At 30.1% G+C, this 15,072-nt stretch overlaps 3 protein-coding genes across 6 annotated transcripts; all 3 read right to left on the bottom strand.

Annotated features, from left to right (window-relative positions):
• Positions 1-3: 3 nt before the first annotated feature.
• On the bottom strand, positions 4-6,925 carry LOC128885192 (uncharacterized protein PF3D7_1120600-like). Of its 4 annotated transcripts, none has more exons than XM_054139077.1 (15): positions 6,848-6,925; positions 6,106-6,239; positions 5,910-6,011; positions 5,716-5,840; positions 5,448-5,631; positions 5,262-5,365; positions 5,068-5,184; positions 4,867-4,982; positions 4,708-4,759; positions 4,448-4,630; positions 4,156-4,354; positions 3,114-4,043; positions 2,093-2,262; positions 1,769-1,928; positions 4-1,665 (listed from the first exon to the last, which is right to left on the bottom strand). In XM_054139077.1, exons 2-15 carry the CDS (start codon positions 6,229-6,231, stop codon positions 547-549), a joined length of 3,687 nt encoding a protein of 1,228 aa, XP_053995052.1. In that variant the 5' UTR covers positions 6,232-6,239; positions 6,848-6,925; the 3' UTR covers positions 4-546. The 4 variants fall into 4 exon arrangements, with proteins under 4 accessions (XP_053995052.1, XP_053995051.1, XP_053995049.1 ...); XM_054139076.1 differs by having other exon boundaries at positions 6,416-6,917; XM_054139074.1 differs by having other exon boundaries at positions 6,106-6,917.
• A 124-nt stretch (positions 6,926-7,049) lies between these two features.
• Positions 7,050-13,747, bottom strand: LOC128885190 (DNA polymerase zeta catalytic subunit). The gene is made up of 6 exons (XM_054139072.1): positions 10,091-13,747; positions 9,856-10,006; positions 8,596-9,779; positions 7,739-8,520; positions 7,431-7,659; positions 7,050-7,360 (listed from the first exon to the last, which is right to left on the bottom strand). The coding sequence occupies exons 1-6, from the start codon at positions 13,535-13,537 to the stop codon at positions 7,199-7,201; spliced, it is 5,955 nt and encodes a 1,984-aa protein (XP_053995047.1). The 5' UTR covers positions 13,538-13,747; the 3' UTR covers positions 7,050-7,198.
• Positions 13,748-13,889: 142 nt separating this feature from the next.
• LOC128885205 (guanine nucleotide-binding protein subunit gamma-1) lies at positions 13,890-14,891 on the bottom strand. Its single transcript, XM_054139110.1, has 2 exons — positions 14,731-14,891; positions 13,890-14,638 (listed from the first exon to the last, which is right to left on the bottom strand). The coding sequence occupies exon 2, from the start codon at positions 14,612-14,614 to the stop codon at positions 14,402-14,404; it is 213 nt and encodes a 70-aa protein (XP_053995085.1). The 5' UTR covers positions 14,615-14,638; positions 14,731-14,891; the 3' UTR covers positions 13,890-14,401.
• Positions 14,892-15,072: the final 181 nt, after the last annotated feature.

Raw genomic sequence — 15,072 nt, 5'->3', positions numbered from 1 at the left:
CTACTTTTTAACATTTAGCTCTTTCATATGAAGCAAGTAAGATACCACGTAACGTGTGAAAATACTGATGTGGTTTATGGCCCTTGCAGTGACAAGTCTAAACCGTATTGAAATGGTAAGTGTTAGATTTAGGCAAGAATCAAGTTCTCAAAAAGATTAGGTACATTATGTATATGACAACAAAAGCTGTCCTGTTTGCCTTAGCAGCGAATGTTTTGAAAGTTTAAATTAAATATTTATTTAATGAATATACATGTACAATCTCTTCTATTTACTGTTAAAAAGCACGATAAATAATTATAGCACTTTCTAAAATGGCAATATCAATTTACTGTGTTATACAATTTTACAAGATCGATAAAAGGTTATAATATTACAATTTTTATAATAAGTAAAGTAAGTACCAGTAATAGTAAGTACAAAAATGATATCTGTACCAACATTGTGAACGAATCTGTTTAATAACTTGTTTAAACTAATACTTTCAGAAGTTTTAAAATATATTTATTCTATATATATAATATATATATATATATTTACGTTATGTTATCTATTGAAAATACATTGTTTTTCAAAATGATTAATAGTACGCTGCAAATCACGTTTTTGATTATTACGTAGAGAACTTTTAATATATCTTGGTTCTTGCGCTAAATTTTCTGTACCTATTACGTCTTCAGTTTTTTTATTATCTTCATTTATTTGATTTTTCAATTCTGCTACTTTATTTTTAGGTAAGGTTATATGTTTGGTTGATATATTAATTGTTTCTGTTGTATCAGTCCGTTCCTTTAAAAAGTCTAATTTTTCGAAACATCGTTCGTCATCCTTCTTTTTGTATATAAAGAACAAATCTGGGTTATTATCGATAAAGTTTTCTATCTTTTTTAAATCGATACTTATTTTGAAACATGTTTCAATCATACTTTTCGTCTTATTCTCCGTTTTCGAATTTACACGATCCTCGAAATATAATGCCTGATGAACTAATTTTGTCGACTCAAAAGAATCATTTCTTATACCTATTTTGACGTTACGCTTCTCGCCTATACTACTTGTTACGTGATCAGAGTTTAAACTTTGAATATTTTGCATATCACTAATATTTCTAAAATGTTTCTCATTAGAATGTACAGTCGCATATGGTGTTGCATTAATACGTTCTTCTACATCGAACGTATTCTCTGCATTGTTAACTATATTAATGTTATTAACTAAATTTTCTCGGTTGCGCCAGTTATCTTCCTCGATTATTTTGGACGTGTTGTGTACAAAATGCGTCGAATTTTCATCTTCACTGTGATTATTACTATTCGTAGAAACAGTTAAATTATTAGCAACTGCAGTTGTACTCGTAACTGAATTATCTGTTATACTTTTACAAGGTATCGTTATTATTGGATCCAGGTTCTCCTTTGCATCGTCGCGAAAACTTTCAGATTGATCGTTAATAAACACATTATACTTAGTCTTATCTTTGTTATAAGTAGATGAAATACTGTGGAAAACATTTCCAGATCTGAAATTTGAAGATGTTTCACTTTGCATTTTAAGAACTTTCTGCTGGACAGCCTTCCGTGAAGATGCGTCAAGTTTCATGTTTCTTTTCGTGTTAGTTGCACTTTCCATATTAATATTTACAGAAAATTTATCGTATAAGGTCATCTGCATAACAAATGTAAATCATATATGTGTAATCATACATCTGGTAAAATATTTTTAATTCATGATGATGATAATTATATATTTTATGAAAATATAATGCTACCTGTAAATTATTCGGATTATATACACGAAACTTAAGGTCACGTAAACGTATGTATTCTGGTATCAATCGATTGTTATTACATTCGGTTTTTCCATTTCTTCTTTCGTGGGTAAGATTGCTGGACATGGCATTTGGTGTCCTATGCATTGAAATGGTTGCCCTACAATTCATAGAAATTGTTTACATATTTTCGTCGTATAATTAAAGTTTTTAAATCACTTACCCAATATTTTATCCACATGAAGAATAAGAAAAAAACATACAAATTGATATAAGAAAATCGTACATGTTCAGATGCGATTAAAGATGATTTATAATACTCACATCTCAGTATCGTTTTGTGATTTCCATTTATCTGAGTCACCTGACTTGTCTGATGGTGAGAGGATGCGATCCAATTTGATAAATTCTTCTGTAGGATCAATCCTTGTAGCATTTGCGTACTTCTGATATCTTGATTTAGCAGCAGGTCTGGTGCCTGCATCCCCGTCACACTGTTAGAATTCCAAGTTATACATTCAAAAGAAGGTACGGGGAAATGGATACGGCTAGCATAAACAAGCATAGTTTATTAATAAACATTTCAATTAAAGATATAGGATCTCCTTAGTATAATGAGTTATATAAATGCAATATTTGGCCTAACAAGTGAAATAAAACTTATTATTCTTATTGACTAGAATTGATTACAAAAAATGTTGTGTTTTTAAGTCAAACATTGCATTTTTATTGTCTATTATACTGAAGAGCACCTAAATAAAAGATGCTTGTTTATGCTGTATATATTTACGTCTGTTTTCTTAATTTTACAAACAAAACATATTGTTTATTAAATGAATATAATGATACAATATCCCCGTACCCTACTTTTCAACAGAATTAATCCTTAAACTGCAGTGCAAAACAGCTTTGTGTATGTTAGGTCATTCCATAATTAATTTAGCTTCTGTTTTATTTGTATTCAAGGTTTTCTTATCAGCACTTTTTTGATCTTTTATCTTTTATCCGAATAACTTTGAAGATTTTAAAGATTGTTTAATATTTAATTCTTAAATCAATTACATATGGAATAACTTAATAATACTACTTAATTAAAATATACGAAAGTAAAAAAAAACTTTGCTATATAAAATGGTGTACTTCAAAAGATCATACAGTTTAAGGATTAACGATTTCAGATTTTATTTTATTCTATTATTCACATTTATATCAAATGTATTGCACAGGGTACAGAGCAAGATTATTAAAATTTAACACTTCTATACCTTTCCGTGCATATGAATTATTGAATATATTTTATATTAATATCAATTCATTCATTTTTAATATAGAGCATATTACTTACATTTGTCGTGTATCCTTCATTTGCGACGTTTTTGTCTTCTTCCTTATATTCTGATGCATCACTTACATCATATAATATGCACTTGTCCACAACAGAACATTCTGCATTAGATGTCTGTTTATTTAATGCATGATTGTTTGTAACACAAGTGTGTTTGACTTGAATGTGCAATTGATCGATGCTTTTAATATTAGGTATATTTGCAGAAGTATCATACATATTATTATTAATTTGTACACAATTTTTAGCAAATGTTGAAGTTGAAACATTATTTACAGGTGTAATAGATCTATTGGCAGTTTCGAGATTTCTAAATGAATCTGATTGTTGCTCTAGTTCGTGTGTATTGAGGTTTCTTGTTCTTTTAGATTTATCTTCAAGTGTAGTTGTTGAATCGAAAGTGTCGTCAAATTTTCTTTTTAAATTTGACATTGAACAACTACTTGGAGAAAGCAAAGACTGAAATACTGGTGTACTACTTAATAATTCATTACTATAGTGTGATTTTAAGCACTCAACATTGTTTTCTTTCTGTTCTTCAACTGTACATGGCACCTTTTCAAATTCTTCAGGTGTCAAAGAAATTACATTTGTAATTTTTATGTCAGGAAAGATGTCAACACATTTGTATTCACTTTCTTTGTTCGGATGTATCGTCTCTTTTAAGCTATCAGATATAACCTCATTTTGTAAACTGTTTTCGTTTGAAAGAACGGATCTAGTAACATTTGAGTTACTTCTTAAAAAATTATTATTAAAACTCTGTCTCGTATCATTTATGTGTATTAATTTCCCTATTGTTTGTAGATTATAATTACGTATCGTATTCATTTCTGGAATTTCATTTCTGGATTGAGATAAATTTTTTGTTTCAGTTTCGTTAACATTAAGGGTAACTGGTGTATTTTTTAATGAACTATTATCAATGACCTGTAAAAAACGTGTGAGCATTTTTACGAATAAATAAATACATAATACGAATGGTATATTCTGTATATCTAATGTAACAGTTATGTGAACTTTAATGTATTTATATATCTACCTCTACAACGTCGTCATCGCTATCAAGCATAATTACATTATCACTCGATGGAGCTGATAATGCTTCCGTTATTTCCTCTTCTAATAACACATCAAATTTCATCTTAGCATTTTCGTTAGTACTAGTTGATTCCTCTACATGTGTCGAGTCCAAGATTCCTATACTAGTTCCTTCCTTACAACTATTGCTTAATTGCATTCTGATCGACATTAAAAATACATTTTTGTTAGCATAAAAGAATTTAGTATATTACACAATAAAGTGTAATAGCTGTTAACTCATTAATACTAACATTTGCATTTCTCTAGCTGCTTTAAGTTGTTGTTTTATTTTAAATGTCCGTGGACCAGGACGTTGTTTAACAGTAGATGTATGTATTGTAGAAGTAGAAATTGACACATTTGATATAAATGGCGGAGGTGATTCTTTTCCAACAGAAATGTCACTGTCGCTATCTTCTGAGTCAGTGTTAATCCTAATTAAATAATTTCCTATTATTTTAATAGTTAAATACGTAAAATTAATAAACAGATCAAAAGAATCAATACATACTGTTGTAACATACTTCTAGTTGTGTTTGAATTTGTAGTTTCTGTAGATTTACCTGTATAGAAGAAAAAGAAAGAAAATATAACAACAGCGACTTTATTTCTAGTTAAGTATATTGGTAAGTTCACTTGTTAAAAAAAGGAATATTCATCTATAGCTTACTTAGTATAGAGATACATTCTGAACAGTCCCAAACAGGATTAGCCCATTTAAGTTGCCCACAAGCCATGTGAATTCCTTGAGAACCACAGGTTCGACAAAGTGCCAGTTCCCATTTCCTGTTAAAATATATTTTCACAGAAAAGAAATACGAAGCTGTTTATCCAATTGTATAAAATGTAAACAGAGCACATTTTCACTTACGCATTAAAACTTGTATATTTTCTACCTTTAGGACAAAGACATATAGGAGCATCACATTGATCATGTCTATGTAAAAGTTCGTGAAATGCATTTGGCTCAAGTTCCCAAGAAGCATCTCTGAAAACAAAGTATCTTATTAATTATTACCTATGACTCGATATTTAGTATAAATTATACATTTATTTTTCACTTACTGACTAGGAATAAAAATACCAAACTCTAACATTGCTTCTTGAAATGTTTTCTTATCATTGCATAAAGGGCATTTAAAAAAATAACCAGCACTTACAGCAAGTTGCTAAAATACAAAATTTTTTTTTAATTTTAAATCACCTTTATATGTTTCAAAAAATAAAGTAATGTACAATATATCATCTTACTTGAACACATTTTCTATGAAACCAGGCATTTTTTTTACAACAAGGAGCCCATATTGTATTAATTATATCGCTAGAATTCACACTGTCATAACAAATATAACAATTTACTTCATTGGTTTTTGCTAATTCGTTTGTTACTTGAGGATCTATTTTCTGTTTTGGTCTATGATATTTACAAAATGACCTGGAAGATCATAATCCATACTAATATTTCCATTTCTTAATAACATTTAAATTTTAAACAAAATATGAATCACAAGTTATATACCTAAATTCACCAAAAAACTGGTTTAAGGTCCCAGCCCTTAATCCACAAGGATAATGAAATATTCGTTTACATTTAGTATTACAACACCCCAAAGTGGCACCATTTCTCTTACAATACGTGCATACCTTAAAAAAATAAAAAATTTTAATTTCTTTTCTGAAACCTTTCACTTGTATTTACATAAGTATAATTACCAATCTTTTTCCTCTACGTAATTCTTTTTGTATATCAAATGCTAAAAAGCCCAAAATGCCCTCACTATCAGTTCCTTTTTGTTCCATGTTTGATGATAAAAGCTATAAATTTAAAATAATATAGATTTAAAATACTTGCATGCATATTATATTACATAGTTAAAATTTATATTTAATTGTGTAATGAATTATATACCAAGCAATAATAATGGGTGACAATATCACCATGTTTGTAGATCTTTCCGAATTCTAGTTCATTATCCTCTGATAGTCCACAGAAACAGCATTGTTTACTGTCAGGTGACTTATTACGCTTCGACATTGTATCCACTAAAGAATCCATCAAGCCATCAAATAATGAATTGACAATAACCCATTGAAAACAAACACTTAAGATTAATTAAATAAATCCAATACATGTACAAAACATAGTACATAGTATATAACATTATATCTCAGGAATAACCTGTACATCATTAACTGATAAGAGGAAAAATAATACGTACAAATTTTGTAAATGTTCTTCCGTAACGTCACAACAGATTTAAGCTAATTCTATATACCAAGCTAAGTCTATCAATTTTTCTAATTTATAAATGCATATTCAATCAAATTTGGATCGCAATGAACATATTAATATTGCAATTTGCAGAATATCAGCGAAACGAATAGTCATAATGATTGTGATAAAATGCAGCATTTAACGTAATTCCAAAAATATTTGTCTATTAATAAAGCAGATAGTAAATCTACACAGAAATGATAAATGTTTGAATTCCAATCGGTTATTGTTTAACGACGGAATCACTTAATTATCATTTAATAAAGCTATTTTCAAAATAGCACTGCGCGGGAAAGGTATACATTAGAGATGATACTGGATTTAATTTCTAACAAAGGTATACGTATTTTAATGATGATACTAAGTTTTTAACGACATGGTTATCGAATCCGATGAATAGAACTTCTTTCAATTTCAACGAAAAAGCGTGATCAAAGCTAATCGAAGGCTCTTCTCTTACGGGAAATCATAAACTACTTAATATACTTAAAGATAGCACGATTGAAACAGAATGAATCTGCGACTACAGAGATCCTATCATTAGAGTCATGAAGTAACGTTAAGGTTAGGATCCGCCATTTTCCAGCTAATGCCACGAAATTTAATTCGAAAATTCGATACATTAAATATCTATACTACAATTTATTTTTCTAGCATATAAAAATAATTTTCGCTATAATTATAAAAATTAAAGTGTATACAATTTAGCAAACCAAAATAAACATTACTATATTGTATTCCTTCCTTCTATATCACCATCACAGATAATATTGTTTAAATAAGGTATTTGTATAAGATCTCTTCGAGCTTGAGATAAACGATATAATACTGGGCAATTCAATGATTCACATTTTACATTTTCCAAGTAACCGGTACAAGACTGACAAATCTAGAAAAAAATTATGCGAATGGTTAAAAGTGTTTATATAGAAAGTGAAATATAGAAATTATATATTTACAGCAGTAAGTTCGGAATGAGCGCGTTCCAACCATCGTATCTTTTCGTGTAGAATAGTTACTGTTTGACTTGAATGTACCATGCAATTCGCGCAAATGTCCTTCTGCGTTTTATCTCCGCAAGAGGCACATGTAACAGAACTGAAAAACTGTCGAATAGTTAACTTTTGATTGTCTGTAAACAAATTAACTGCTTTATCGGATATTTGCCGATGAGACATTTCTTTATACCTGAAAATGTAATGTAGGATCAGTATTTAGAATAATATGTAATGTAATGTAAAAGTAGAATATTCTATATCTATTATACCATGTATTAACATCGACTCCAATTAGATTTAAACATCGATTAAGAGGTGGTATAATAACTTTAGTTATATAATAGACAGAATTTGGATTTAAACCCTCATCTACAATCACTTCCATTGGAGTTCGCACACAATGAATAAGTGGTTGATTTGGAGCACCAGCTACTATAACGTATCGTACTCTTTCACCGGTGCGAGGTATAGCTCGAGGATCTTTTCGTATTAATCTTCGCGTTAGTTCTAATGCAGGCACGCAAGCATTCGTTTTATAACCACGTAAACCACGAAATTCCTTTGCAAATGTTAAGTCTTCAATTGATATTTTCCTGCATAAAATTTTATCAAATTGCCTAGTAACGTATAGCTTCAGTAAAGAGAGGTCTTTAGTGTCAAACAAAATCTTCAATGACTTTTCCAGTATTTTAGCTACAGCTGGACAACCATCTCTACGGACAGTTTCAATACCCTTAGCTAAATATTTGGGTTCTGTTTGCTCAGGAAATTCGTACATGTAACCGCAATATCTTTTTTTAGTTTGTAATATTGCTGGCTGTAAAATTTTTTCAAATTTAAGTTTTACAGGGGGAGGATTGGCTGCGGTAACGGTATCGGCAATTTCTGCTCCAATAATAAATGCATCTTTTCTTGATTTTCCAGGCAGAAGAATAAATAATGAATCTGTATCTCCATAAACGACTTGTGCTCCCCATTTTGGTGTAGATTCTACGATTTTAATTGCTCGTTCTAATGTTTCTCTACCTTTACTAACAACGCTATCTCCAATCTAAAATATTATTAGAAATATAATTAATTCAGTTACATATTTATGAAATATATTAATCGTGTATATTGTACATACTTCGATACAAGGCATTCTTCCGCTAAAATTAGCAGCTGTATAACCATAAGTAACATTTGCAATTAATTTGAGACCTAGCTGTTGCGAATAAAGAATACGCTGCAATACAGAATTTTCATTTCCATGAATTTTCATGGATTCTTTCACCATTAATCGTGTATTTAAAATTTCTGTGAGCATACGCGGCAATATTCCGAGTCGTATTTCTGGTTTTACGAAGGCTACCCCACAAGGTGAGAAATTTATTTTTCCTTGTAACTTTTGAGCAGTGCTTTTTTTCACTCTTAACGTAGTCGCACCAAACTCGAATGGTTCGTGATGTCCAATATGCTCTACACGACCTAAGCATGTAGAAAAGCAATAATTATAAGCAATAATAATGCTTGGATACAAGCTTTGAAAATCAAGAACTATCAGTGGATCAGTATAAAATACAGATTCTGGTTCCATGATAAGTGGTAGAGATCCGGGTGCTCGCATATTTGCTCGTTGTTGTATAGATGGTGAAACAGGAATGTAATTCAAAGGTTTCGCGAGCCTTAGCATCATTGATTCAACTCGAAATTGAGAACCTCGTGAGAAAACTTCGTAAAACTGAATTCCAAAAAGTCGTGCATGTTCGCATGTTCGTCCAATAATATCACGATGTATCAATATTCTCAGTGTGCCAATAACTCTTGTAATATAATGTGTAATAACTCTCCACCATATTGATATATTTCTATGCTTCCACCACTCTGTTAAAGTTTGGAAGGGAGGACATGAAATTCTTTCTCGTAAAACATTATACATAATATTTTCAAATGTGTAGTCCAATAATGGTATTTCATGTCGCATTATTCTCCAAACATCAAGAATAATTCGACCTGGTATTTTTGTATCAGTTAAATTGTCTTTGTCTGATGTTTTTCCTTTATAGGTAGGAGCGACATTTGCAATTCTCGAAATTTGCCATATGAAATTATTGAAGCCGATACAAGATGCTCTCTGCAGAATGTAACCCCATGAAAGAGATTCTATTTCCCAACCAACTAAAATATCTGGGTCACAATATCTAATTAATGTTATCAGACTATTTAATAAATCCTCTTCACTTGCGACGTACGATGTAGGACATGTAGTACTAGTCGAATAAATACTTTTTACTTTTGAATTAGGTATAGAACAATTCACAACAACAGCACCTGAAACAACATTATTCTTACCGTTAGTCGCGAATTTTTTATAAAAACTCATGAAGGATGATACTTTAACATTTACCATGTTTTATTTGTTCAGTATGTGTGGATAATGGAGTATCATTGTGAATAGCATAAAATATTGCTCCGATTGAATCATGTTCTGGATCAGGTAGAAGTTTCCCACGTGTGACAACATGTATTTCCACAGATAATAGCGTCAGATATTGATGCTGTAATAATTTAAATATGACATTTTATGAATATTAATAATTAGCAGTATTATATAAGGTCTCATTTTCGAAGTTAATATTTACAACAGTAAGGCCTTTGGCATTTTGAAAATTTTCATCTCCGACATTACCACTATGTCCTTTGATAGTATATTCAATCTGCCCATATGAAATTCCTAAATGTTGCTGTGTGTCATTATTTTTAAATAACAATGGATTTTCAAGCATTTTCTCTAAAGAAGGATTGAGAGTATCGTTAGATCCATCTGAATATTTTGAACTGTTACAATTTTGCGACTCTGCTTTTGTATCTTTATTATTAGTGAACTTTTTATTGATTGAATTATGTTTTTCAATATCAACACACTCTATCAACTTTTTATCACAATTTGAATTTGATGAATTTGTCTCTGTCTCCTTGGTATCTTTTACATCAGAATTATTTCTTATTTCATTCTCTTTATTATTTCTTTCTAATAAATATTTTTTTGCTCGTAACCAAGTTCTAACGTGTTTCGGTGTCGGTGGATGAAAAAGCGGTAGTATTATTATCGAATTATATCCTGCAAGAACTCTTTTTATATCGCGAGACTTTATATTTGCTCCAGAAGGATAAAATTCGTTTATTTTCATTCTACGCCAAAGCTTAATACCCGTAATTCCGAACAAGTTGGATTTAAATGAAATCAAATCGTTAATGCTGGTGTTTTTATTTGAACTTTCTTTTTGTTTCACAAGGTCAACTTTATTGCTAAAGAATGGTCCACTTGATTTACATTCTGAAATATCATATGTCTTCATAGTGTTTATAACTCTTTCTCTACTTGGTGGATTATATTTAGTAGTGATACTGATTATTTTATCTTTTGTAATTCCACTTCTAATTTCTACTGATACAGAATTTGGATTGTCTAATTGTGATTTCAATTTTTCGTTAAGATATTGCGTATATGTTATATTACAAATATCGTTTTCATTTTCAAAAGGAATTTCAATTTTTCTTTCTTCATTCTCTGACGAATGTTCAGAATGGCATTCATCAATATTAATCGTTGTACAATCAATTTTCTTCTCATTAGTATCCCAAAAGCTTAATCGTTTACGAACCTCTTTATTATTTTTAGTATTATTACATTCTTCTTTCTCTGAATCAAGAGATTCAGATTGATTGCTAATACTTACACATTGATTGTGCTTAGAGCTTACTGAGATGGAACTCAGACCACAAACTTTATTGTGAAGTAAATCCATTCTCAATTTATTACTATTTCGCTTTGGAGTTGTACAAGTTGATTTTGAACTCGAAGGTTCATCTATAGATGAATTTTTTTCTAAATTTCTCTTTGCTTTTGGAGATAATATTTTTATACTGAGAGGAGAATATTTTCCTAATAAAGAATGATTTTGTATGCTTCGTATTTTAGTTGGAGTATAATGCAATTCATTTTCTAATAAATTTGAACAAATATTCCGGCGTTTACGAGGAGAACCAAAATCAGAATTTTCAAGCTCCATTCTCCGTTTTTTTAACGAAGAATGAACATTTGCTTCTTTTTTAGATTTTGTGCTTGATTTGTAAACACAAATGCGTTTCTCTTGTCTATCAATGGTAATGTCTTGATCTAACTCAGATTCGCTAGAGCTATCAGTTGCATTACCATCAAGTGCTGGTATGCTTAATTCGATCGTACGATCGTTGATTTTAAAATGTGATTTATCAAGATTAATTTGATTAGTAGACTTGTTTAAATTTGCATAATCAATTAATGATAATGCATGCACTACCTCATCTACATCATAAACATCTAAATCTTGGTGATCTAATTTACTTAAAATTCGCCATAATTTGTTGTTCATGTTTGATACTTCATTGAAATTTAATTGAAACGTTAGTGTCTTTTTTGGCAAAAGGTCACTATATCTTTGAATTTTGTTTGTATCTTTTGATTTTGTTTCTAATTTTTTACGTGTTTTCTTCCATTTTTCTACTTTATTAACAGCAGGCTTCTTTGATAAATGGTTTTCATCTTTTAAAAATAGATCATTCAAACCATCATACTGTGGAAAACTCGATAAAGATATATCTTCAATATTATTCTCAAGTATGCCTGCTGTATCTTTGTTAATTTCTTCTTCTTTATTTCCAATTTCAGGTACATATGATTCAGTAGAGGGTTTAGTATCTGAATTCCATGAACTAAGGCTATCTAAATCAAAACTTGTAATATTTAGATTTTCAACTTCATCATCTTCATCATCCTCATTATCTTCTTTGATTTGATTACTCAATATAGAATACTGAGAACCTAGCATACTGTCATCATCTACAATTTTATCCTCTTCATTTGGTCCTGCTAAATTAGCTAGTATTTCCACTAAATGGATATCTCCTGTATCTAAAATACTGGTCTCCAAGCTCCAATCAAGAAGTGAAGTCTGTTTTGATATATTAGGCTTTTCAAAGCCTAACAGTTGATTGTTCAAGTCTATTTCATCTTTACTTTCTTCATCTAATACGGATAATTTGAAATGATCTAATACACATGAAGCATTAATCAGATTATCTTCATTTTCTACTTCTAGAGGATAACTGACTGTACTCGATGTTGCAGATGTTACAGTTTCACTAATTTGTGAAATAGCTTGTAGCCTTTGCGCTAACCTTTCCTCTTGATAAATATCATTATCTGTTGCAGCATAAACTCTATCATTGGTATTTGAATACAATAGTTGTGATTCAACATCTGGTAAGCCATTAGCTTCTCTTCTACATTTTTCATTGTTCCAGATTGCTGCAATACCAGGATTTATATCTAAAACATTCTGAATTTCTTGTCTATTAAGTATGTCAGTTGCTTGTGCATCTACTTCTAATTTGCATGTACTCTGTCTAATCACAGATCCAGGGAGATACTTTTCTGAATTAGAAAAAGACAATGAGTTTTCATTCTGGGAATTCTCTTTCGAATCTGTATACATGCATTGTCTGTGTTTAACATCTTTTAAATTTATTAAGCTCATACCGTAAAGATTGTAGTCCATCATAAATTGCAAAATAAAAGGAATATGAGCTTCGTGTGGTTGCAAACTATGACTAAGTATCATACCATTTTGTAAAAGATCAGCTGCACGTTTAATCATTGCTGGGTTGTAAAAATAAATTTTAAAAAATAAATGTTCTGTCTTGTGAAATCCATAAAGGGGAATTCCAGAAACTTTTTGAATTTTATAAACATGTTGATTATTAGACACTGCAGATCCCATAGATACATTAATCGCAGAGTCTATGGCTGTTGCTAATTTGTACATGAAACTGTCGACATTATTTTCTATCATACACGGTACGTACATGTATGGGAATACACCATGTACATGTAGACACGTTTTTATTCCACGAGGAGTAGATCCAAATATTCGAATAACTGGAACTTGCCTAATCTCTGCTCCACGAAAATGTGAAAATACTATGTCCAATTCAGGTGTTGGAACTGACTGGTAACTGTCTAATGTTACTAAATTAATAGAAAACATACTTGATATCTGTTACCGTTTTATCCATTCATATAATATTCATATGTAGTAATATAAATAAGTATATATTTAGGTAACGAAATTGAAGGTTATGTTTACAGTTTTGTAGCCATATCTAGGTTCAATCAGTTTCAACATGTTCTTTATCAAGTTAAAATTTATTATTCTAAATGTCTTTTTGTTACTTTGTTATTACTTAATTTGCTAATGATTACATTTATTTTTTCACATAGTATAATCGAATGTTTTTAAAACTTTATCTTTCCGCGGTATACTTGATGAAGAATAACTTCTGACATAACCTCAAAACTAGAATTATACTTTGATGTTCATGATGAAAATACTATATTAATTCAGTGTTTACATCTTTTTATTGTATTACAATTGTTATATCCATTTATGTAGTAGATAGTATAAATTATATAAATATATATTTACTTTGTTGTATGAAGGCACTTGAGATATTTAACTATAATCAGAATATCAGAATATCAGATACATATCCTTTTGTTAATGTTACATACATATTGTAATTCTCTTAAACATTCTATAAATTCAACATTGTATAAAATAATCTGTCATTTTTCACGAACATGTGTATGTAAAATAGGCCAATACGATGGCAATAAAATGTGGTACTTCCAAGTTTGCCTTACATTCTTTTTTTGACATATGCACACAATCAATAGAAAAATAGATTCATTTGTGTATAGAAGCACTAGTAATGACACTGATTTGTTAAATTGACTCGATTATTTAAATGTTAGAATATGAATGATAGGAATACTTTCATGTCTGTAATAAATTATACGTTGATAAGATAATTGACGATCTCCTTTCTTGCTTCATTTTAAGCAAGCAAGTTTAAAAAATGGTACATGAACTTTTTTCACGAAAGGGATTAGACTTCTGCGATGAAAAACCAACCAAGAGACAATCCTCTTGTTCGTGTTCTGTGATGTACTTCATGATATCCTCCACAGCTTTGCTGACAGTGATTCGCTTTAAAGCTGCTTCACGACGCAGCTGCTCCGTAATTTGACGTTGTTGTTGCAAACTTGTGATCACCATATCCATAACAATCGTAGGCAACAGGATTTTCTGTTAAACATTTGTCAAATATAAAGCCAATTATTCGAGCTTTCTATTAATTTATATTTCTAGAAGTTTCAAAATCGTGAAACCAAACTCACCGATTTTACTGTTAACAATGTATGCTGTATTTTACAGTACTTTATAAACAATATTTGTTTTTCCTGAAAATTCCGAAAACATATCACAGTTTTATACAGAGAGCCTATCCCTTAAGGCTGATTCTTGTGGAACAATAGTTTCCATGCACTAGAGACTTTTCAATAATCTTATAATATATATATTATACAAAAAAAGCAGAATTATTTTTCACTTATCGACAAATCTTTTCTAATAAAACCATTAAATAAAATATAAAAAATGAATTATGCAAGAAACTATTGTATAGTACAATTTTTACACTTATCGCCAGCAGATGTCGTTTCAGTAGTTGGTCCTAAAAA

The sequence above is a fragment of the Hylaeus volcanicus genome, chromosome 2, assembly GCF_026283585.1.
Source record: "Hylaeus volcanicus isolate JK05 chromosome 2, UHH_iyHylVolc1.0_haploid, whole genome shotgun sequence".
Lineage (NCBI taxonomy): Eukaryota > Metazoa > Arthropoda > Insecta > Hymenoptera > Colletidae > Hylaeus > Hylaeus volcanicus.
Note: the sequence above shows the minus strand (reverse complement) of the source record. Positions and strands in the feature narration are given on the sequence as shown.